This window comes from Ovis aries, chromosome 11, assembly GCF_016772045.2.
Source record: "Ovis aries strain OAR_USU_Benz2616 breed Rambouillet chromosome 11, ARS-UI_Ramb_v3.0, whole genome shotgun sequence".
Lineage (NCBI taxonomy): Eukaryota > Metazoa > Chordata > Mammalia > Artiodactyla > Bovidae > Ovis > Ovis aries.
Genome location: NC_056064.1, coordinates 49,950,674 through 49,972,828, shown reverse-complemented (window position 1 = coordinate 49,972,828; position 22,155 = coordinate 49,950,674). Strand labels below are relative to the sequence as shown.

Genomic DNA, 22,155 nt, shown 5'->3' with positions numbered 1-22,155 from the left:
CAACAAACATTTGTGCAGGGCTGAGTGGGAACCAGTGCCAGGAAGGGTGAGGCTTGTGCCCCAATCCCGGAAAGTCCCTGGACCAGCAGGCTCAGGAGGGACAGTGCAGTTACAAAAACATACGCAAAAGTTAGAGTCCTTCAAAGAGGCTTCCCTTCATCCCACTGAGCGTGAGAGTGGCCCACACACCCCGGCTTCCGGCTCTCTCTTGCCCCAGTTACCCCGCGTGACCTCCAGAGAAGGTGGTGGAGTAACTTTCACACACAGAGTCTGCTCTCTCCTTTCACCCCAATCCTGAGAAATCCCTGGACCAGCAGGCCTGGGAGGGACATGCAGTTATGAGACATACATAAAAGTTAGAGCCCTTCAAAGAGGCTTCCCTTCATCCCACTGAGCTTGAAAGTGGCCCACATGTCCCGGCTTCTGACTGTCTCTTGCCCCAGTCACCCCGCGTGACCCCCAGAGAAGGTAGTGGAGGAACCTTCACACACAGAGTCTGCTCTCTCCTTTCAACTTTCTGCCTCCATTCCCAGAATTCCCCAAGAATCAGGACCCTTCTCTGGGAAGACTCTAACCCCAGACCAACGAGAGGGCAGGCCAGGGCCCAGGATGCAGCTCCTTCTGATCCCGGGAGACGCCCTCCCTCCATGGGAGTTTCCGAGAGGCATCTCAGAAAGAGTGCTGCGGACAGAGGGAGACTCCTCAGCTGTTCCCAGGGTAGGCAGGAGCTGGGAAAGACCTTCTTCAGGGGCTGCTTGAAATGGTCATTGAGGCGGTGGGCCCCTGGGGTGTGACCGAGAGGGGCCCTGCTCCTGGAAGAGCTGCTGAGCCTGGAGGAGCCAGTGCTCCTGGGTCACCTGAGGGTCTGCGGGGAAGCAGAGGATCTGGTTGGGGCCCTCCTGTGACAGCAGCTGCATCAGTTACAGGCTCCATACACAGCTCCTGTGTGTGGACGTGTCTGGTGTGGACTGAGGGGCTGTGGTGAAGTCTGGCACGTGTGAAAGTACTGTCAGGGCATCAGCAGAACCAGGCAGCCTAAACCCCCAACTGTGCAGACAGCATCCTCGCAATTTCCCTTGAAATGCGTACCTGCCTGCATGCTAAGGCATTTCAGTGGCGTCTGACTCTTTGGGACCCCCTGGAGTGCAGCCTGCCATGCTCCTCTGTCCATGGGATTTCCCAGGCAAGAATTCTGAAGTGGGTTGCCATGCGATTCTCCAGGAGATCTCATCTGGGGATCGAGCCTGCATGTAATTATAGCTCCTGAATTGGCAGGCAGGTTCTAGTGCCACCTGGGAAGCCTCTTCCTTTTGAATCCATAGAAACATATACTTCCAGAGAAGCTAGACGAACATAAAATGTCATCAGGAAGTAAGTCTGAGTCTGGGAACTACAGGTTTTTTACAATTTCCTCAACTTTTTTTCCTCCAGAATTTCTACAATGATCCTGTGCTCAAGTAATCAGAGAATACTGTGTTCTTTAAGGAAAAACAACTATTTTTATTAGGTTAGAGAGAGAGCGGTTGATGGGAGTAGAAGGGACAGTAGAATGACCCCCGTTAACTATCTCAGGCTTCCCCAAGGCCCCGAGGTGGTGGGTGGAAGGGCTGGGGCCAGGCTGAAATGCCCACGGGCTCTAAGTGCAAAACCATGGGTCCTTTGAAGGCCATAACCTCCCTCTTCTGACCCATCCCTGGCCTTTCCCAGGGGAGGGCTATGGGACCCTGGTACCACCATGCTGCCTTTCCTGGGTGGAAGGTCAACCCAAGACCATCTGGAGAAGAGAGGCAGCTCCCAGGGGCTCCTGGACGGTCACCAAGGCCGAGGGGCCATCCCTGAGTGACTCAGCTGAGGCTTGCAGCCTGCTGGGCTTGACCCTGCACACAAAGAGCAGCAAAGAGTGTCTTGCTCACTCTGCAAAGGTTGGTCCTCTGCGGCCGCTGACCCACAGTGCTCTTCTGTGCTCAAATAGGAATTAGAGCAAGCAGCCTCTCAGATGATTAGATGGGTGACTCAGGAAGAATTTTAATGACCCCAGCTGCTTGTGTTTTCCCACACAAAGAAAAGCACCGTCACCCTTAACTTGGCATATATCTGTTCTCTGTGGCAAGCAGTAGACCCACCTTCACCCAGACATATCCTTGACAATCTGTATGTGCCAAGTCGTTTCAGTCGTGTCCGACTTTGTGACCCTATGGCCTATATCCCTCCAGGCTCCTCTGTCCATGGGATTCCCCAGGCAAGAATGCTGGGGTGGGTTGCCTTGCCCTCCTCCAGGGGATCTTGCTAACCCAGAGGTGGAACCCAGGTCTCTTGCGGTTCCTGCATTGGGGGGCGGGTCTCTACCTCTACTGCCACCAGGAGAGTCCACCTGCTCTCCTGGCTAGAAGCCCCACGAGCTGGCCTCTCCCCTCTCCTGGGACGCATTCTCTCACTCCATCATAGCTCTCTCACTGTGTGGTTTTCTTTTAGTCAACTGCATCCCCCCAAACCCTCCCCCAACGCCACCCTGTTCAGAGGCTCCCTCAGCCTTGAGTAGGTGTCAGAAGGTGGTGAGGGAGGGAGAGAGCGTGCAGTTCCCTTCTTCGAGGAATCAGTAATCAAGAGTATTTTGCTCTGACGAGGTCCCTGCTTTCCAGTGGGGTGAGGGACAGCCATTCCGAACACTGTGGGTTCTCTGTGAGTGCTGCTCAACAGTGATGGGTGTCCCTGGGATGGAGGAACACGTGTTTACAGAGCCAGCCTCCCAGCCCTTCCTCACTTTGGAGGTGGCTGCTGCTGTTTTATTTGCTGAGTTGCGGCCGACTCTTTTCCCATCCCATGGACTGTAGACCATCAGGCTTCTCTGTCCCCGAGATTTCCCAGGCAAGAATACTGGAGTGTTGCCGTTCCCTTCTTCAGGGGATCTTCCCCACCCAGGGACCAAACTTGCCTCTCCTGCTGGGTAAAAGACCCTGATGCTGGGAAAATTTGAAGGTGGGAGAAGGGGATGACAGAGGATGAGATGGTTGGATGGCATGACCAACTCAAATGACATGAATTTGAGTAAACTCCGGGAGTTGTTGATGGACAGGAAGTCCTGGAATGTTGCAGTCCATGGGGTTGCAAAGAGTCGGACACGACTGAGTGACTGAACTGAACTGAACTGATGGGACCAGATGCCATGACCTTAGTCTTTTGAATGTCGTGTTTTAAGCCAGCTTTCTCACTCTCTTTTTCACTTTCATCAAGAGGCTCTTTAGTTCCTGTTCGCTTTCTGCCATAAGGGTGCTGTCATATGCATATCTGAGATTATTGATATTCATCCTGGCAATCTTGATTCTGGCTTGTGCTTCAACCAGCCCAGCATTCTGCACAATGTACTCTGCATATAAGTTAAATAAGCAGGGTGACACTATACAGCCTTGACGTACTCCTTTCCCAATAAGGAACCCGTTCGCTGTTTCCTGTCTGGCTCTAACTGGACAGGCCTTCTAGGCAGCTGCTGTCGGGCGGAGAGGGGGTGGAATCCGATTCTGAACAGGGCCCTTTGTTGGCAGGTCTGAGTCAGCATGCCTGGGGGCCTGGTCTGAGGGTCTGCTCAGGGTGAGGGAGGCTCGTGTGCTGGTGATCCCCTGTGCACACATGCACCTGCCCTGGTCTCCCCATGGCTGCCCGTGCCCTCTGTTGGAAGAGTGGCCTCCTGGTGATGGTCTGCGGTGGGGGATCTGTGGATACAGGGCCTCCACTCATACCCTGGGAGCCTGTGCAGGGGGCCTGTGCCACACGGTCATTCAGGGCTCCAGGCAGCCAGTGGCCCCTCCACCTGGTGACACCATCAGCAGCGCACTTGGGCCTGCCCTGGCTGCGTGTGTCGCGGTCATGTTGCAGGGCAGGTCACGGAGGACAGGGAGCGCCCTGGGTCACTTTTGCCCCGTGTCTCCTTCCAACCCAGACCTACACCTTTTTCTCAAAACAGAGTTTGACACAGCGTGCATGTATCTTTTTCTTTTTGCCTTTTGTTTAATCTTTAGACAGCTTTGAGACTCTGCAGAGTAACTTGACCTTGGAGCTCAGTGTGGCTGGAGCCCCTCAAGCCACAGGAGTTGCCCCCAAGCACCCGGTGCGGTCCTGCTGGGCTCACCGTGCACTTTCGATAGCCCACCTGCCCCGTGACAGTGGCCACTGCCCTCGGGCTCGACTGCCCTCGGGCTCACAGCCGGGCGCTCTCACAAACACGGGCTCACGTATGCTCACATGGTGCAAGCCATGGAGCCACGGGGCTGGGAGCGATCTCCCAGCGATCTCTGGTGTCCTGGAGTCAGACAGTGAATAAAGCTCCGAGACAGGTTCAGAGTTAATGACTGTCAGGAGAACTTTAGAGTTTAATTATAGATATAAGCATGCTGAAGAGGAGAGACCACATCAGATCTCAGGACCGTGCTGGTGTTATCGACCCTGTCTCCTGCCTGTGCGTCTCTGGAGCACCTGGTCACATGTGGCTTTGGTTCCTCAGGTCTGGCCAGTTTCGGTTTTGATGAGAGCCAGGCCGGCACTGGGCTGGGGCTCCCTTCTGGAGGCCACGGTTTGGGGTGGGGACACACAGGCCATGCAGCCTGAAGTCACCGCCAGGGGTCGCCATCGGGAAACAGTGAGTCAGCACCAGAGGAGCAGGCCTGGGAGCAGAAGCTGCCGCCCCAGGGCTGCGCCCCAGAGTCTTTGGGATCCCCAGGAACCTGAGGGGCCTGCACAGGCCAGCGGGGCAGGGCAAGGGCTCCTGGAAGCCCCCAGTTTCCATAATCCTTCACCACCCAAAGACTTACGGGTGTGATTCAGTCTTGTGTTTACGTGCTGGTTTTCTCTAGTCATGGGTCTTTAAACAAAAGTGCAACGCACAGCAGGAACTGGGCACCTGAGCAGGGTCCTCGCCATATCTATGCTCCTGCTTCCAGGCGAGGTCCTCATTGGGCCAGGGGTGGGCCTATTCTTCCCACATGGAGCTGGGAGCTGAGGCATTAGGTAAAGCAGGAGGCGTGGCTATGCCTCTGTTGGGCAGTTTGTGTGCCTGTCAATGTCCCCTCAGGGCACAGCCCCCTGATATCCCCTCACAGAGTCCTCTCACGGTTCCCCTCAAGTTCCGCACATGGCTGTTCCCTTGATATTCTCCTCACGGCATCTCCTCAGGAGGTTCCCTCCTGGCTTCCCCGGATGATGTTTCCTTCCTCGCGGGGTCTCGTCCTTATCACCCCTCGTGGCGTCCCCTGAGCCTGTTCCCCTCGTAGTGTGCCCAGTGGTTTCCCCCATGGCGTCTCCTCACGAGGTTCCCTTCACGGCTGCCCTCATGGTGTCGTCTCGTGACATCCCCGGATGACGTTTCCCTCTTGGTGTCCCCTTGCGGCCTCCTCTCACGCTTCTCCCTTCGGAGTGTCTCCTCTTTGGGTCCCCTCATGATGGCCTTCGGGACGTGCCCTCATGGCGTCCCGCGCCGTGCGCAGCAGCGGGGTGGGCGGCGGTGACGAGAGCGGCCCTCGCGCGTCCCGCGGATCCTCCAGCGCAGGCGCGTCCGCAGCCCCCGGGCAGGGCCGTCACGGAGCGGAAGCGGAGCGCGTGCCACCTGCGCCTGCGGCCCGGGGCTGGCCCTCCCGGCTCATTCTCCGAGCAAGCTTGGGTTTTCTCTGACCTCAAAACAAATAAACTAAACTGAAATAAATCTTAGAGATGGTTATTAACTGACAAATGTGTTATTCCTGGAGCGCCTCAGCCATTCACTCAGATGAGAGCCGGTGACGAGCCCGGTCTCCACGAGGGCAGGCGGCCAGGCACTGAGGCCGCATTGCTATGGTTTGCCCAGAACGTTTAATCCTCAGCATTTTGTCCTAGCCTCCTAGGAGGTGTGTTTTGAAGGAGATGCTGTTTTTACAGGGTGGTGAGAGAAAAAGGAAAGTCTCCCAGCAGCGGCCCAGGTTTGCGCCTGTGGTGTCTGGCGTGTTTGAGTGAAGGTCTGGGGCTGGCGGGCTCCGTGTCCGGGGGGCCGCCTCTCCGTTTCACACGTGGGGCCAGGGTGGGCGGCTTCTCCGGATCAGCATCACTCAGGCCTTTAGGATCAGAGACTTTCCTTAATCCGTGCACCCCAGAAGCGTGAATCCTAAGTCCCCTCCGTGGCCTGGTTGGCAGGGGTGGGGTAGCTGGGCCCAGGTCACAGGGCTCAGGCCCCCTCTGTGCCTCACGGGAACCAGGGGAGCCCCAGCCTGGCTCACAGGGCAGCATCCGTCCCTGCAGGTGGGGGCAGGGGGACACGGGAGACCTGAAGCCAGGGTGGAAGGTGCGCCTCCCCCACCCCCTGCACACTGGGGAGGCAGCGGGCGCGAGTCAGAGGGCATCTGAGCAGAGGCGTGCTGCGGCCTTCCCTCCTTGGGAACCTTCCGGCAGGGGAGCCTGTGGCCCCAACTCCAAAGGCACCCGGACTTCTATATGTCTCTAGGCAGCAGGGCAGGGAGCACCGACAGGGCCACGCCCAGGGGCACAGTGGCCTGGTCCAGAGGTAACGGCCTGACTCTTGCTGGAAGAGACAAGACTGAGCTTTCTGCCGATGGTGGGAGCAGGGAGCCATCGATGGCAAACAACTCTCAGTGACAGGGCTGACAGGCGCCCAGTCCCTTCCGCACCCTCACTTGCCACCCGCACCCAGCCTGCAGTGACCCTGCCTGCCTGAGGCACCCATGAGACAAGGGGTGTGAACCCACAGCCACTCTCTTCCTATATGGGGAGATGGGCATGCTCACCATGAACTGGGAGGGCAGGTTGTGAAACCAGAACCCTTTGCAAGAATAGGTGGCTTTCAGGCATGATGGGGAGATGGACATTTGGCTATATCTGGTTTCAGCTGCTAGCTGCCCACATAAACTTTATGAAAGAAAAAAGAAAAACACCAATATTGCTACATTCCAGGGAATTGAATGCGTTAAACCCAGCTGGTCTGTGTGGCCATGGCATGTGGCTGGGAACCCCAAATGCTGGAGGAATATCAACCAGATGCAAAGGCATTTTTGAGGTCACTCTGTGGCTTTCCTGGAGGCTCAGATGGTAAAAAATCCATCTGACAGAAAGTTCCCTCCCACTTATAGGTATTTGTGTCCTTTTCCCCTGATGCTGCAGGGGGCCCCATTTCTCAGTCTCTGGGCCACTCAGCATTCTTCCTCTCCAGGCCCAAGACCTCATTCATTGTTAATGGCTACTGGGGCTGTTGTGGAGACGTCAGTGCCTCCCAGCCTCTGGTGTTGTAGGAAGGCCAGGACAATGGTGACCACCTGGGCCTCAGTCCATAGTTTTGGGACCCTGGGTTGAGGGGCTGGAAGCGTGGCAACTCTCCCAGGGCCAAAACTCCCACAGCAGCCAGGTTCTCCCCTTCTGGGCCCACTGGCGCTGGCATCCCATCCTTGGGTGGAGGACTGTGGCCTAGAGGCTGAGTCCCCCTCCGCTGCCTTCCTTTTGGCCAGGGTGAATAAAAGAGAATGGTGAATCTCCTCTTAAGCAGGACTGAGTCTGGGGTGTCCATGGGTCTTTAGATTAACGTGGTTACATCAATCAGGCATCTGTAGGCCACAGCCCAGAGTGTTCTTCAGGCTGCGCACCTGTCACGAGCTGCATTAGGCATTACTGACAAAATGGAGGCATGGCCCTAAACCCCCTCCCTTTGTTCCATAGGCACAGACTTGAAATGAAGAAGTTAGGTTTGTGACTCTGACTTGCTGTTTCCTTTCGTCGGCTGAGTTGACTGAAGAGAATATTAAGGTGCTTATTGTTTTTGAGAGGAGCATGAGAAGGCATAAAGCCTTCTGCAGCTGAGCTCAAAGAATAATTCATAAAGTTAATCATTGACATTTGTTCAAGGACTTTTACAAAAGAGTGTTCCAGGGTGAGCACAGAGGCCGCAGCTGGAGACCATGGGAGGGATTGCTATCTGAAGTCTATTTGTGAGGAAAGTGTTTATAGCAAAGGAGTTTGCTGAATTTAGCACTTAGGAATAATTAAAATAGTTAGAAGCTAAAGATTTAAGGGATGCTGTAATGTTAGCATATTCTACGCTAGCTTATAGAGATTAGGGACTTTAGAGGTCTTTATAGCTCTAAGCCCTTTCTTAGAAACAGTGAGCTTAGGATACTAGGGGCAAACAGGACTTAGAAAGATAAGAATCAAACTGAGGAATGTGGTATGCAGTCCAGACATTAGCATGAGTTACAGTGTATTCACAAGAAAATGCGAGAAAAAGTAGCTAAGGGAATCACTGAGGAAGGAACTCCTTTTGAGGGGCAACAATGAATTTTGGAGAAAAATAAATCTGGGTCAATGGGAACTAAAAATATCAAACCTCTGACCTAATGCTTTTGTAAAAGTACAAAAGAGAATCATAAGCTTGAAATAAACAGGCTGTCCAAGAAAACTGAGAGGCTGCCTCAGTTTCTCACCGACACTGCTCACCCCTTCACGTTGAATCCCTGGTTGCTGAAGCTGGACTCCAGCAAGCACCACTGACCCTGAATTGGGTGTGCCCTCCTGTAGAGCCCAGAGCTGAACTCAGAGCAATGTGGTATGAGGCAGGGCTGGAAAGTTCCACTGTGGGGTAGAGTCTTGGGGTGGTCTCAGCTCTGATGGCCGAGAGACACACAGCAGACTCTTGGGAAAGCTTCAGGATGTGGGGCTGAGGTGGGTCTTTGACCTGGCATCTGTGCTGCCCTTCAAGGATCTGGGCCCCATCGCACCTGCTATATACGAATAGCCATCCACTCGACGGTGTCTAGAAGTTGTGTGTAGGTGGTTTGAGCTGGAACACAGGGTAGACTCCATCTCCTGGAAACCTCCTATCCACTGGGCCCTGGTGGTTTTCCTATGTGGTTCTGACAATCAGGCCTCAGATGCTCCCGAGGCCTGGAGCATCATGTGTGATATAAAGCTTTGTGAAGATGTGTAACCTCAGTGATCCAGACCCTGTCTCTCTCCAGTCTGCGTGCGCGTCAGACAGCCTGTCAGGGACAGAGCATCTCTGAGGCCTGGCTAAGAGGAAACTGACCTGATGGTACATTTAGTTGATTTGATAGGTCTATCGATGGGTGTGCCAGTGGCTCTAATATCGATGAAGGTTTTGCTATGTATCTGGGGCAGGAATGGTGTACTGAGGTTGAAAACGTATGTGCTCAGTCACTTCAGTCATGTCTGACTCTTTGTGACCCCATGGACTGTAGCCCACCAGGTTCCTCTGTCCATGGGATTCTTCAGGCAAGATTACTGGAGTGGGTTGCCATGCTCTCCTCCAGGGGATTTTCCTGACCCAGGGATCGAACCCCCGTCTCCTGTGGCTCCTGCGTTGCAGGCAGGTTCTTTAGAGCTGAGCCACCAGAGAAGCTCAAGGGTGAATAGTAGTCCCCAAAATTCCTATCCACCCAGACCTGTGGGTGGAACCTTATTGGGACACAGGGTCTTTGCAGATGTAGTCAAGACGAAACCATCCTGTCTGGCCTTAATCCCGATACGACTGATGTCCTTATAAGGAGAGACGATTTTGGATGCTGGGAGGAGGCCGTGTGGTGACAGGGGCAGAGGGTGTAGGGATGCAGCCTCAAGCCCAGGAAGCACTCTCCACCAGCGCCACCAGGAGCCGGAAGAAGCCTGGGGCAGATTCTCCCCCGGAGCCTCCAGGAGGAACCAGCCCTACCTCGGTTTTGGACTTCTGGCCTCCAGAACGGTGAAAAAATTAATTGGTGTTGTTTTAACCGACTAAATTTGCAACTCATTCTGGCCTCCAGGTACAGATTTCATCCCTGCACGCCCCCTGCTCTGGGCAGTCTCTCTGGCTTCATGACAGAAAGCTGTGAGATGTATGGATCAACAGGTGGACGAAAGGGACCCGTATCCTTCGGTGCCTGGCAGCGTCAGGGAGGTGTATAAACCGGGAGATTGTTGGCAGAGGCCGTGGCACTCGTCCATGCTGATCACACACATGTCACTTCCAGGACTGCTCTCCACGATGCAGTCAGACGCAATTATAACTGCACCCAGCCCCTGCCCCCATTACCCATCTTTCTTTTTGTGTGAGACTTGAAAAATAGAATTTTCTGAAATTCCCAAGTTTGTAGGGAGCCAAGGCACTTGTTTCACATCCCCAGCAGACCAAGCACATCCTGGTCCATCATAAACGTCTTGTTCCAGCCAAGCTTGTGCTTTCATAAGAATGACGTTTCTCTGTGCTCTTTTGCGGTCATCTGAAGAGGCCCCCAGTGAGGAGGCAGTGAAATTATGCAGCCAAAAAAAAAAAAAAAAAAAAAACCACCAATGGTCTGCACAGTCAGTTAATTTTAAAATATTGTTACTTCCTGGATATTTTGGATGCTTTATAAAATTTGTGATTTCTTTTCTCGTTCCAAATAAGCATTTGCTCTGTCCCAGGACTTGTACTGGTGATTTTGTGTTAATTTCCTTAGAGAGCCCCTCTTGGTGTGCATGAGCTCCAGGTTGGAGCGAGCCTTCCTGCCACACTCTAGGGTGAGCCTGGGGAGGAGCTGGAGGCCGGCCACATGGCATTCAGGTTGAGTCCCTGTCAGAGACCCCTACAGATTATCCAGGATAACTCACAAGCTGCCCCTGCCCCCCTCAGAAGCTCAACGCTGACTTTCCATAGGGGTGTCTAGTTAGGATAACACTGGTAGCCCCGTGATCCTGCTCCTCTGCCCCACTTGCACACCAGGGAGAGGAGAAAGGAGGGCAAGAAAGGGCAGGGGCAGGACAGGAGAAAGACACGGGGGTCCCCAGGTGGGGATGGAGGTCAGCTTCCAGATGCCCCAGTCTTCTGGTTCACTTTCTGCTGGGACCTGATTTATGTCCAGAAACTTGGAGTATCAAGTCAGTCACCACTGCAGCCTGGGGGCTGGGTGTGGTCATAGGGAGAGGCCTAGGGTATGTGCCCAGGTTGTGGCCGCCTCAGTGGCTCACGATTCTCTTTCCTGTGGGTGCAAGGGCCGGAGACCGCTCAGCTGGGCTACCATCCAGTATGTTGGTGCACCAGGGTCCTGGTGAGCAGCCCCCAGGGCAGAGGGAGACTCATGCCTGGACCCTGAGCCCAAGGGCTTGGAGGTCCTTGAAGAGGAGACAGACTCTGGGCAACCAGGAAGAAGAAGACATTTCTCTGTCCTGGCAGCCTTGGTCTAGAGGGCCAACCTTCCAGTGTTGACCCAAAGCCACATGTGCGTGTGCCAGGTGTGTGCACGTGGCTAACGCGTGGGTAGGTAGCCCTAAGAGATTTCCTCCCTGGAGAGCCCTCCTCTGACTGGACGCTCCTGTGCTGATGGTTCAGGATCCTGGGTGGGGTTTTGGGTGGGGGCAGATTAGGATTATTTAGTGACCGCTCTAGGCAGGGGCTGTCCACCTACCTACAGACACTTTTTTGCATGAGGGGTATCTATTTCAGGGGCAGAATCTTGCAAAGTTCCAGAGGATCCTAGCAAAACTGTAGGCAGGAAGCAATAAAAGCGTCTGACTTGTCAAACACGCCCCATTCCAACCTTGTCCTGCCTTTGTTCATCACCAGCACTCCCTGGGCGCCCGCATGTGCCAGCGCCAGTGCCAAGGGCAGAGGGTGAGACGGACGAGAGCCTCGTGGCCTGGAGACGACTCCAGGGATGGACGAGCAGACCTGCGGCAGGACACACAGCACCTGGTGGGAGGGGCGCCGAACCTCAGGGGCCACAGGAGTAGAGGACTGAGGAGGGGGAGAGGGTCAGTGGCAAATCTGGGAACAGGGTTGCAAGCAGAGGCATCAGCACACGCATGGTCCCCAAGGCCAGAGAGTGCCTGGGGTTTCTGAGGGCCTGCAAGAGGGCCCGTGTGGCTGAGGAGGAGCAAGGGGGGCCTGTGGGGAAGGGTCTCTAGGGCACTGCAAGGACTCAGAGCTAAATTTCCTTTAGAGAAATCCTTGAATGTCCAGATAAGCAACAAGTTAAAAATTAAAATCAGTCAGAGACCCAGACACACTATTTCTTTCTAGGCTTCCTGCCTTGGGTGTGCAGAGGGTGAATGACAATGTGAGCCCGTCCCACCCTAATAGCAATATTAGATGATATTTGAATGACTTTCAAAGCAAAAACACCTTTGGTCTGTTTTAGGCAAAATGGAACAGATTTCCACAGCCCCCAAATCATGGCGATCTCAAGTGCCATGCCTGCTGTGTCTTAGCGGCCGGCCCAGGGGATGGAACAAACCCAGATTTCTGGCATGAACCTTTCTTTTAACTTGGGAGATGCAAATACAGTCAGTTCTAGACCTGGACTCTGGGGGCCAGCGAAGCTGTTTGGGGTGGTTACCCTCCTGTGGGGACGGTCGCCAGGCACCGTGCACCATGTCCCATCTGAGATGCTTCACGGTGAGTGAGGACTCCCAGATATCTGGCCTTCTGCGTGCATTTGGACTCCTTTTTTTTTTTTTAATATTTATTTATTTGGCTGTGTCGGGTCTCATGGCCTCCCTAGTTGTGGCATGTAGGCTTAGCTGCGCCACAGCACTTGGCAAGTGCAAGGCGAATTCTCAACCACTGGACCACCAGGGAAGCCCTGGTTGGGACTTTTTAGCTTGTAAGACTCACAGCAGCTCCTTTCAGATTTTTATTTTCTTCACTTAAAGATACATTTCTCAGCTCACTCGATGGTTTGCTGGTCGGTTTAGTGTACTCATCCTGAGGATTAGCAATGTGGACGTTTTGCAAAGCACTGAAGGTAGCACTTCTAGAAAATCCTTCTTTTATCACATTATATGTACCTTTTACAAACATATGCAATGAACCACCAACCAGCTCTATCTTTAAGGAACTTGTCTACGCTGAAAAGAAAAGGCCACAGCGAGAAACTGGCAAAGGATGAAATAAGGGGGCTCACACGTAAATGCAAACAGAGTAAAAGAAGGAAACCATTCACACACACAGACAAGATAACAAGACCAGTAATCACGAGAGGAGAAGAGTACACAGGCAGGATATTTGAAATGCACTGGAAAGGAGAGATTAGCAACTTAAAACAATCATGCACGTATGTGTAGACTGCTGTATCAGAGTCTCATGGTCACAACAAACCAAAAGTCTGTTATCATAGATATACACACAGAAGAAAAAGGAATTCAAGTGCAGCACTAAAGTCATCAAATCATAAGAGAACAAAAGAGGAAAGGAAGAAAAAAAGGCGTCCCACCCCACCTCCAAAAAAACAACAACAACAAAGAATACACTCAGTGTGGTTGTGCAGTTTTGCTTATAGAGACATCTGGCATATGTGATTTGGGATGCAGTTTGGGAACCGGAAGGGGCAGCACATGGGGCAGGTGGCAGAGAGGCGAGCCCCAGGGCTGGGGAAGACCAGGGAGGTTGGACACAGATTCCACCAGCAGCCACCTGTCCAGCCTCCCATCCAGAGGGGCTGCTCTACCCTTTGGAGGTGGTGGAGGAGGCCTCATGCATCATCTCAGGCCACTGATATCTTCATTTTGGTTCCACAAGTGCTTCCTGGAAAGTCCCTCAAACTGGTTCTTATTCATGTTCTAAAGACAAGAGAATGTCCATGATCAGCTGAGGACCCCAGACTGGGGCGTCTCCCAGGTGACCGCAGCATGGCCCTCCTGCCCTGGGGAGGAGCCCAGGCCTGGGTGGGGTGGAGGAGGGGGCGGGTCCTGTTAGGTCAAGTGCTATGGAATGTGAGATTTTTGCACTTTGGGCCCCAGAACCTGCTAAGGAGCCCTCCCTGGCATGTGCATCAGGAAGAGGCCAGGAAGTTGCCAAGCTTCCTAGCGCTCAGCCTGCTCTTCCCTGCACGTCCCCTCTGCAGAGTCCAGTGCACACAGCTCTCCAGCCCAGGCTCAGAGCCTCCTTACTTGGGGAAGTGGGGAGGATGGGAGGGATGAGAGCCATGCGCAAACACCTTTGCCTACAAGTGCGTCCTGTAGGAACATCCCCCACCCGCACATCTTAGGTCTCCTGGAAGGAGCAGGAAGCCCCCATGCCATCCCCCAGTAGGTCCTAGGGATGGTGTGGACTCCGTGGCCTGTCTGTGGTGGGGCATCTGTATTCTGGGACTAGGACTGCATTTGCTGGCTGGGGTCCTCTGGGGCAGGGGTTCTGGCTCTCAGGACCTCCAATGCTCCCCACTCTCTCACTAGTCTGGGTGAGTACCATGGGGCAGAGTGTCTATGCCGGGTCTGAGACAACCCCACCCCTCCCCAGCCCACAGACCAGGCTAGCGGCCAATACCTTCTGGAGCTTGAAGTTCCGGGAGCCACACCTTCAGCACAAGGCCAGTGTGCAGATCAGCAGGCTGAGGAAGACGACCAGGCAAGGATGGGGAAGATTAGCAGGATCTGGCTCAGTGTGTTCAGGATTAAGATCAGAACGGAGTATACTGCTCTGCCGATCTGCGATAAATGAGCGGGCCCCTCCCTCCTTTGTTCACCTGTGCAGGAGCCCCGACCTTGCACAAACTCCTTGGGGAGTTTGCAGCAAAGCAAGGGGTGGGGGTGGGAGGATAGGCGGCGTTTAGGGAGGGAAAGAGCCAGCTCCCTGAGCAGATAGGGACAGTGAGCAGGCACACATGCCAGGGCTGCCCTGAGAAGCTCAGAGAGGGCCAGATGTGGCGTGGGTGGGATACGGTGGAAGTCCTCTCAGGCCTCATCTCTGTGGCTCTGGGCACCTCAGCTGGGCAGGAATCACTCCTCCCGAGTTGCTCCGCACTCCTGCCCACCAAAAAGAGAAGCTCTTGGGGGTCAATCCCCCCACCCCGCCCTGCTCACCTAAGACGGTCAGTGTGGTGGTTCTGATGTATCTCTGGTGCTCCATCAGACTCCACTTGTACTGCCCTGCCTGGGTGTCCCGGGCTTGCTCAGTTACTAGGTACGCCACGCCTTTCGACATTGAGAGCTGCCATCCATCCTGGCAGTAGTTTCCTGGGCACTTTGCATTGCAGATGAGCTTCCAGGGTGCCATGGGGTTCGCTTTCTGGGAGATGTTGATGTGGGAGACAGCCTTGGAGATGCTGCAGGTCATGAAGGCTGGCTGGCCCCTCAACACAGAGACCACACCCTGGGTGCAGTAGGGGTCCTCCCTGGCTGTGCGGGGGGAGGGCACACGTGTGGGTCAGGGCTGGACCTCAGGACATCCACTGACTGCCCTTCCTGGCGTCACTGGCACTACCTGGAGCCTGGGCCCCTCCTGGCCTGATATAGGTCTCTCCCCCCACACCCATCTTGCCCCTGCTGCATTCCCTCCCACCCACCCCACCCCACCCCACCCCACCCCACCCCACCTGAGCTTCACCTCCGGCAGAGTTGGGACCATGCAACTTACTTCCACTCTGAGTACTCCTGAAGGCGGCAAACAATAAGAGGACCCAGAACATCCTGGGAGCGAGGAGAGGGGATGCTGAGGTCAGCATGGCCAGCGGGACGTGGATGAGTTTTAAGGGGTCCCTTGTCCTCCTTACTGGTTTTGGGGACACTCCCTGGAGGAAGGAAAGCTGATGAGTCAAAGTTCCCTTAGGCTCCTTCAGAAGCCAGGGAGAGGGGCTGCACCCTGGCCAGGGTGGGCGAGGGACCCCAAGCTCCGCCCTGACCCAACTATGTCATGACCCTTCTCGACTCCTTTATAATGTGTGCAGTGGGACCACTGTCAGACAAATGAGAAACACAGATGAGACAGGAAACGGGCCCCTGGGAGACAAGTCTAATTATATTGCTGGGGTTTTCTTGAATTTTATATAAAAGTCACAAAACGCCCTGAGCCATGTGTCCTGTAGAGACGGGTCGTGACACACAGAATCTCGTGTGGCCACTTGAACCTGACACCAGCCTGAGACCACCTTGGATGCTCCCAGGCCCTCTTCCGCTCTTGCATTCTGAGGAAGGCATTTGGGGACACTTGGTCCACTCTCCAGATTGGCTTTTATCAACAAAAAGAGTCTTTGTGGAGCTCGTGAGTTACAGTCCGGAAAGCTGAACTTTCACTTCCTCTGAAATAAATGCTCATCTCAGGCTTTGGCGTCCAGTAAACCTGACATTTGGGCTTCCCGTCTTCTGTCATGTTGTCCAAGGCTGCTGAAGCTGTGGGCTCCCAGACGGGCCCTGGTGGGGACTCCCTGCCGCTCTTCCCGCTGCCCCCTACCTCCAGTCTTCCCCGAGCCTTCCCCAGGCCATGGCGGGGCTCTGCCCTCACACACACGAGCCTCTTAGTCCAATTTAATGAGCTCCTTGAGGTTCTCCTCACCAGAAACGGCTCTGGAGGGTTCCAGAATCTGGACAAGGATGCCAGGGTCCCTTCCCATCAGTCTCTGCCCCCAAACTCCAGCCACCTTGGGCCTGGCTCCTCATTGTCAGACGATACAGCCTAGGAGCTGGGAAGAACTCCAGGTTGGGGCAGATCCTTGAAACCATAGACCAGTCTCAACTAAACCAAATCTGTACAATGGAGACACAGACTTTTCCACCTTATAGAGTGCAGAAGGGCTGTCTACAAGGAGCTGGACTGGGGATGGAGGAGCTGGACTGGGCTGGAAGAGCTGGACTGGGGATGGGCGGAGCTCCCCGTGTTCTCAGGCAGCTTTGCCGCCCTTATCAGTCTGGGGTTGCACTGTTGTCTTATTTTCAAATATCGGAGTATTTTGTGCAATATTTGCCATAAGTTTACATTTCAAAGTGATTTGTTATCTGAAATTCAGATGGGTTTTTAAGTGGCATTTCCACTCCTCTGCCTGGGTCCCTCCTCTTGTCTCTGATGCTGCAAAGGACAGGAAAATGGGAGAGAGAGAGGCCAGAGCACAACAGGGGAAGAGAGCGGTGAGAAGGCAGAGGGTTGGGGCTGAGGGGGTACAGGAAGACTGCATGCATGGGGCAAGACCTGGAGGGGCCCTGAGGCTTCTGGAGTGGGAAAAGTGAGGCAACAATTCATCCTTCTCTCAGATCACCGTCACAGCTGCTGGTCTCTACATATATTAAGCTGGGGCACACAGCTGGGATTTCTGCTGTCACTGGGGACCTGATCGCATTTGGGAGTCAGTGGAACACCTTGGAAAGTGCATGCCATTGCCAGCACTTTGTCCTGCCACAGGACCTTGGGGAAACTGAGGTAGCAGGTATGCGGCTCAAGGTTTATCAGCTGATCGGGGGAAGGGGTTCTCGGTCAGCAGGGATCTCCATCCCTGCAGCAGCTAGGAGAAGCTGGACCAGGTTTCCCATGCAAAGGCTCAGTGGTAACTTGTATGTACCTGGATATTTACATGGGAAGGTGAGCACCCTGCTGTCCAGACAGGCCTTTTACCAACAGTGTGGAGGGAGGCAACCAACCACCTTCAGAAGACAGCTGAAACAGAGTCCCAACCCTGGCTCAGAGGGAAGAGATGCCCCAGTCCGGGGAGCTTTTGCTCTGTCCTTTCCATGCTGCTATGGTCAGAAAGGATCCCTACTGGGCAGTAATAAGTTCCTGCAGTTCTGGGGGTTGAGTCTGTAAACTGTTGCAGCTCTCACGGCCCATCAGTACCTGCCAGCCCATCAGCTGGGCTACTTCTCACTCTCTTTCACAAGGCACTTCCTCTGAGAATCCTCCCCATCCTTGCACCTGCTGCTTGCACCCTCCAGGGGCGGGTGGGTGCCTATACCTCCCCACCACCTTCATTATTTAGTCCCAGGGGATGAGGGCCTCCCAGGGGCTCTGGCTCCCTAGGCACTGGGGGTGGAAACTGGCTTTCAAATTGCAGATCATTCACCATAGTGGGTGGTGAATTGAATTTAGATTGCTGCTGCAGCTTAACCAAAAATGAAAGGAGAGCATAGAACGAGTCAATGGAGTGGTCCTCTCTAGGTTTCGCTCTGTTTTAATGAGTGTTTGTGAGTGAATGGGCTGAGTGTGTGTGTGTGTCCCTTGTGAGTGTACACAAGTGTGTATGTGCATGAAAGTGAGTGTGTATGCACAAGTATGAGAGTCGCAGTGCTGGCCTGGACGTGAAAGTGTTTAACCCCAGATGTGGTCCGGGACAGCAGGTGTCCCGGTGTTCCCAGGTGTGGTCCGGAACGCAGGTTTTGTTCGTATGGGTGGACATCCTGGAGCTCAAAATGCCAACTCTCTGCCCCTCCAGACAGGGGCAGAGTCAAGCCTGGAGCTGCCCCGCAGAGATGTAGTTCTTCACCAGGTCGGGAAGCCTTTGTCTTTTCCCCTCCTTTAGCCTAGGCTCAGAGTGCAGAGCCTGGGAGCTCAGTGCTCTATCTCCATCAACCCAGCCCCTATTTGGAGGTGATCCTACACCTAAAGCCCCGGCCACCACCCCGCCATCTCTCACCTGTGACCCAGTAACTGGCTCCTCCACGCCTGCAGCTGCAGCCTGTCTGTGCGCTGGTCTGAGCGGCTGCATTAAACCCGAATGATGATTCCAGGGCGGAGCCAGGAAAGGAGGAGGCGGGAAGGATTCAGAATCCATGCACCTGAGGTCTAATACCCAGGTCCTGTATTCAGGAAGGAAACCTCAAGTTATGGGAGGTCACTTGAGTTTCCCATAAAAGCAAAGACATTACTTTGCCAAGAAAGGTCCGACTAGTCAAGGCTATGGTTTTCCAGTAGTCATGTATGGATGTGAGAGTTGGACTATAAAGAAAGCTGAATGCAGAAGAATTGATGCTTTTGAACTGTGGTATTGGAGAAGACACTTGAAAGTCACTTGGACTGCAAGGAGATCCAACCAGTCCATGCTAAAGGAGATCCATCCTGGGTGTTCACTGGAGAGATTGATGTTAAAGGTGAAAATCCAATACTTTGGCCACCTGATGTGGAGAGCTGACTCATTTGTAAAGACTCTGATGCTGGGAAAGATTGAGGGCAGGAGGAGAAGGGGACAACAGAGGATGAGATGCTTGGATGGCATCACTGACACAGTGGACATGGGTTTGGATGGACTCTGGGACTTGGTGATGGACAGGGAGGCCTGGCGTACTGCGGTTCATGGGGTCACAAAGAGTCGGACATGACTGAGCGACTGAACTGAACTGAACTGAACTCGAGTTTCAGGAACTGCCCTGAGTTCAGGGTAAAAGATGAGTTTCTTGACAGTGAATTCCTTATTCTATTTTTATTAGACGCAGGGCATTTGATGATCATTCTAAAGAAAACGCAGGTGGCAGTTTTCCAGGAGAGCCAGTTCCTGGAGATCTTCACTTTCAAGCTCCGTCTGAACAGATCCTCCTTTGGGGAGCTGAGTGTGTTCACCTCACTGCATGGATCTGGGGACCTGCCAGTCCCCTGCTGTGTGGATCACCCACACACACAGACACTGGGCAGATCCCTACCCATTGAGACTCCTCAGAGCTTGATTCCAAGTTTCAGAATTGCAAGTTGGGTCCACCCAGATAGAAGCCTTGCTGGGGACACAGGCAGGGGTAAGGAGCCAGAGTGAATAGGAGCAAGTGGTAGGAGTTTAAACTATAAATTGTCCTTCACTAGCCCTTGAGCAGAAGGAGCCCTCTTCCCAGCTCCCTCCCCATGGAGGGTCCTAGCAGGCTGGGTGTGGAGACACTCTGTGGCCAAAACAGATGTCCCCTGGGCATAACGGAGCGCCCTCATTCCCAGAGGGTGGAGTCCAATAGGTGCTGACCTCAGAGAAGTGCTGGAAGCCAGGAGTTTCCTTGCAGGGGTGTGTGTGTCTCTCATGTACAAATGGTTTTGGTGCTTATAAAAATCACTAAGACAGAAGTCTCTTTGAGACTCTGAAAGTGGGGAATAAGGGGAATGTGTGAGAGTCACAAGGGTGGGGAAGGACAGAGGTGTTTGAATCATTCTTTGTTCGACTCCAGGCTCCGTTTTTTTTTTCAAATTGCTGGAGGCAAGCGGCTGCTCTTGACTTGAACCCGGAGTGCTTGGTCCACATCCAGCCTCGCTAGCTTCTGGGCTCTCACCAGCAGCGCCCAGATTTCCTGCAGACCAGGAGGAGGGCTGCTGTCCTCACTCCCGCTGCCTAGCCTCCTGCGTGCAGCATCCCAGCTCCGTCTTCCTTGTGGCAGAGGGGCAGGTGTGCAGCCTCAGCTACGGGTAGCATGTGTGCTGGGAGCTCACACCTGGGGCAGCGGAGTCAGGAGCCAAGGGTGACCTGAGACAAAGGGGCCTGTGCAGGGCTGGGCCTGGCTCTGCCCCCACACCCCTGAGGAGAGAGGCTTAGAGAGAGACCCTACAGGGATGGTGTGGCAGGGGTTGGGGGCAGGAGAAAGAGTTTGTTTCTGTTCAGTGTAGGACATCCCTCATCAGACATGCACTTCCAAAAAAGCCCCCTGGAAGGCAGGAGTGGATTGGGGGCAGTGAGTCTGAAGGTCCTTCCATGAGGGTGCAGAAGCCTTGAAGGTGTAAGGAGAAGGGAGACCCCACAGTTATCGGTAGTTTGGAGGTGGGGTAAGGAAGCCCAGAGGTCCGCAGTGCCAAGTGAGTACCGTGTAGGCTGTCCCCTTCCGCTAGAACCCAAAGTGACCTGCTTCAGGGAGTAGAGCAGAGTAAGGGGCAAAGAGGTATCTCTGGCCACCAGGGGAGGGGCTGTGGACTCAGGCTGGGCAAGTACTCGTCACGTGGGCAGAGAGTTGCTGGTGTGGGTGGGTACCTTGTGGACCAGCCCTCACCCATCCTGTGCTGACACGGGTAGATTTCTATTCTCTCATTCTGGTTGAGCAGCTTCCCCGAGGCACGTGACCACATTCATGAACACATGTCTGCTGGCATCTCAGACACTCGGCACCCCCACTTCAGGGCAGGTCTCAGGGTGCAGACACTCCAAGGGCTCAGGGGCCTAAGAGTGTGTTTAAACAGGGCTTTGTGTTTGGGTTCACAGCCCCAGAATCCTGGCTTCTCGTTTCCTCGATATTTCGAAAGCCCTGGTCCAGGGTCGTCTTCTATCCAGAGCAGCTGAGGAAGAATCCGATTGTTCTCATTCCTGGGTCCATCATCCTTTTGGGGAAGATTTAAATGTTTCCTCTTGTCTTTGGGTAGGAGTGCTGTGCTGTGCTCAGTTGCTAAGTCCTGTCTGGTGTTTTGCGACCCCATGGACTGTAGCCCACCAGGCTCTTCTGTCCATGGGATTCTCCAGGCAAGAACACTGGAGTGGTTTGCCATTTCCTCGGCCAGCGGATCTTCCTGACCCAGGCATTGAACCCGTGCCTCCTGCATCTCCTGCTTCGTCAGGCAGACTCTCTACCACTGAGCCACCTGGGAAGCCTTTCGTTAGGGGAGGGGAGTGTTTTACTTACTTCCTCACCCTAGTGCCTAAATCCCCTTTCAAACCGAAATCTTGCATTTTCTTTTCTTCTTTTTCCTAAACTCCAGGAAGTGCACATCCTTCCTCTTCATTTTCAGTGATCTCCCTGGGGCTCCTGCAGTCCAGATGTCAGCATTCACCTCACAGTCCTTTCACTCTCAGGTCCAGAATGTTTTCAGCCAAGCTGGCCGTGCCACGTGGCATGTGGGATCTCAATTCCTGAGCTAGCGATTGGACCGAGGCTGCAGCACTCAAAGTGCAAAATCCTTATCACTAGAGACCAGGGAACTTTCATGTTTTAGACATTTCTAAGTTTTGAAATGTAAGACTAAAAGTCTTGACCCATTAATATTTCTCTTTCGGATGGAGTCACCGGAAGCATGATGTTTGCTTTCTGAAATGGCTGCATTCCTCCACCATCTGGTTATTTTGTCCCAAGCTGCCCCAGCCTTCAGTGCTCTTGGGAATTATTTGTCTTTACACTTCATTTTTTGAAAGAATCACATTTTCAGTATTAATCCTTCCTCAACCAACACCCAGATATGCCTTTCCCTTCATCTGAATGTTCTTTTATTTTCTTCAAAATAGTATAACATTTTACTTATGGAAGTGCTTATGAACTGGGGTGCTTGTTGCTGCTTCAGGGAAGGTGAGGTAGGTCTGGCTCTGGCCCCGCCCCCGACGTGCATTGAGTAACTGGGTCCTGAGGGTATAACTCCTGCAGTGGCCCCTCAGAGTCAGGGAGGAGGCGGGTTCCGCCTGTCTGGCTGAGCCACATGGTCTCCACAGCTCCCTGCAGGGTCTCTTATGCTTCCGGGCTGCCCAGATCCTGGTGCGCAGCCCACCGCCGATTGGACGCTCTCCTCTCCTTTCTGGGGAGGAG

General features: G+C 53.9%; 1 protein-coding gene and 1 long non-coding RNA gene across 3 annotated transcripts in view; one reads left to right on the top strand and one right to left on the bottom strand.

Moving 5' to 3' along the window:
• Positions 1-543: 543 nt before the first annotated feature.
• Positions 544-22,155, top strand: part of LOC132657438 (uncharacterized) — a 56,842-nt gene continuing 35,230 nt past the window's right edge. The window contains exon 1 of the long non-coding RNA XR_009595618.1: positions 544-717. This is a non-coding gene — a long non-coding RNA (uncharacterized LOC132657438). The remainder of the gene's footprint in view (positions 718-22,155) is intronic.
• Positions 12,614-18,414, bottom strand: LOC106990448 (secreted and transmembrane protein 1-like). 2 transcript variants are annotated; one of them, XR_006061265.2, is made up of 5 exons: positions 18,327-18,414; positions 15,347-15,500; positions 14,794-15,108; positions 14,258-14,321; positions 12,614-13,551 (listed from the first exon to the last, which is right to left on the bottom strand). XR_006061265.2 is itself a non-coding variant. In XM_042256225.2 (5 exons), the coding sequence occupies exons 1-4, from the start codon at positions 18,396-18,398 to the stop codon at positions 14,291-14,293; spliced, it is 669 nt and encodes a 222-aa protein (XP_042112159.1). In that variant the 5' UTR covers positions 18,399-18,414; the 3' UTR covers positions 12,614-13,551; positions 14,258-14,290. The 2 variants fall into 2 exon arrangements, 1 of the variants encoding a protein (XP_042112159.1); XM_042256225.2 differs by having other exon boundaries at positions 14,258-14,418.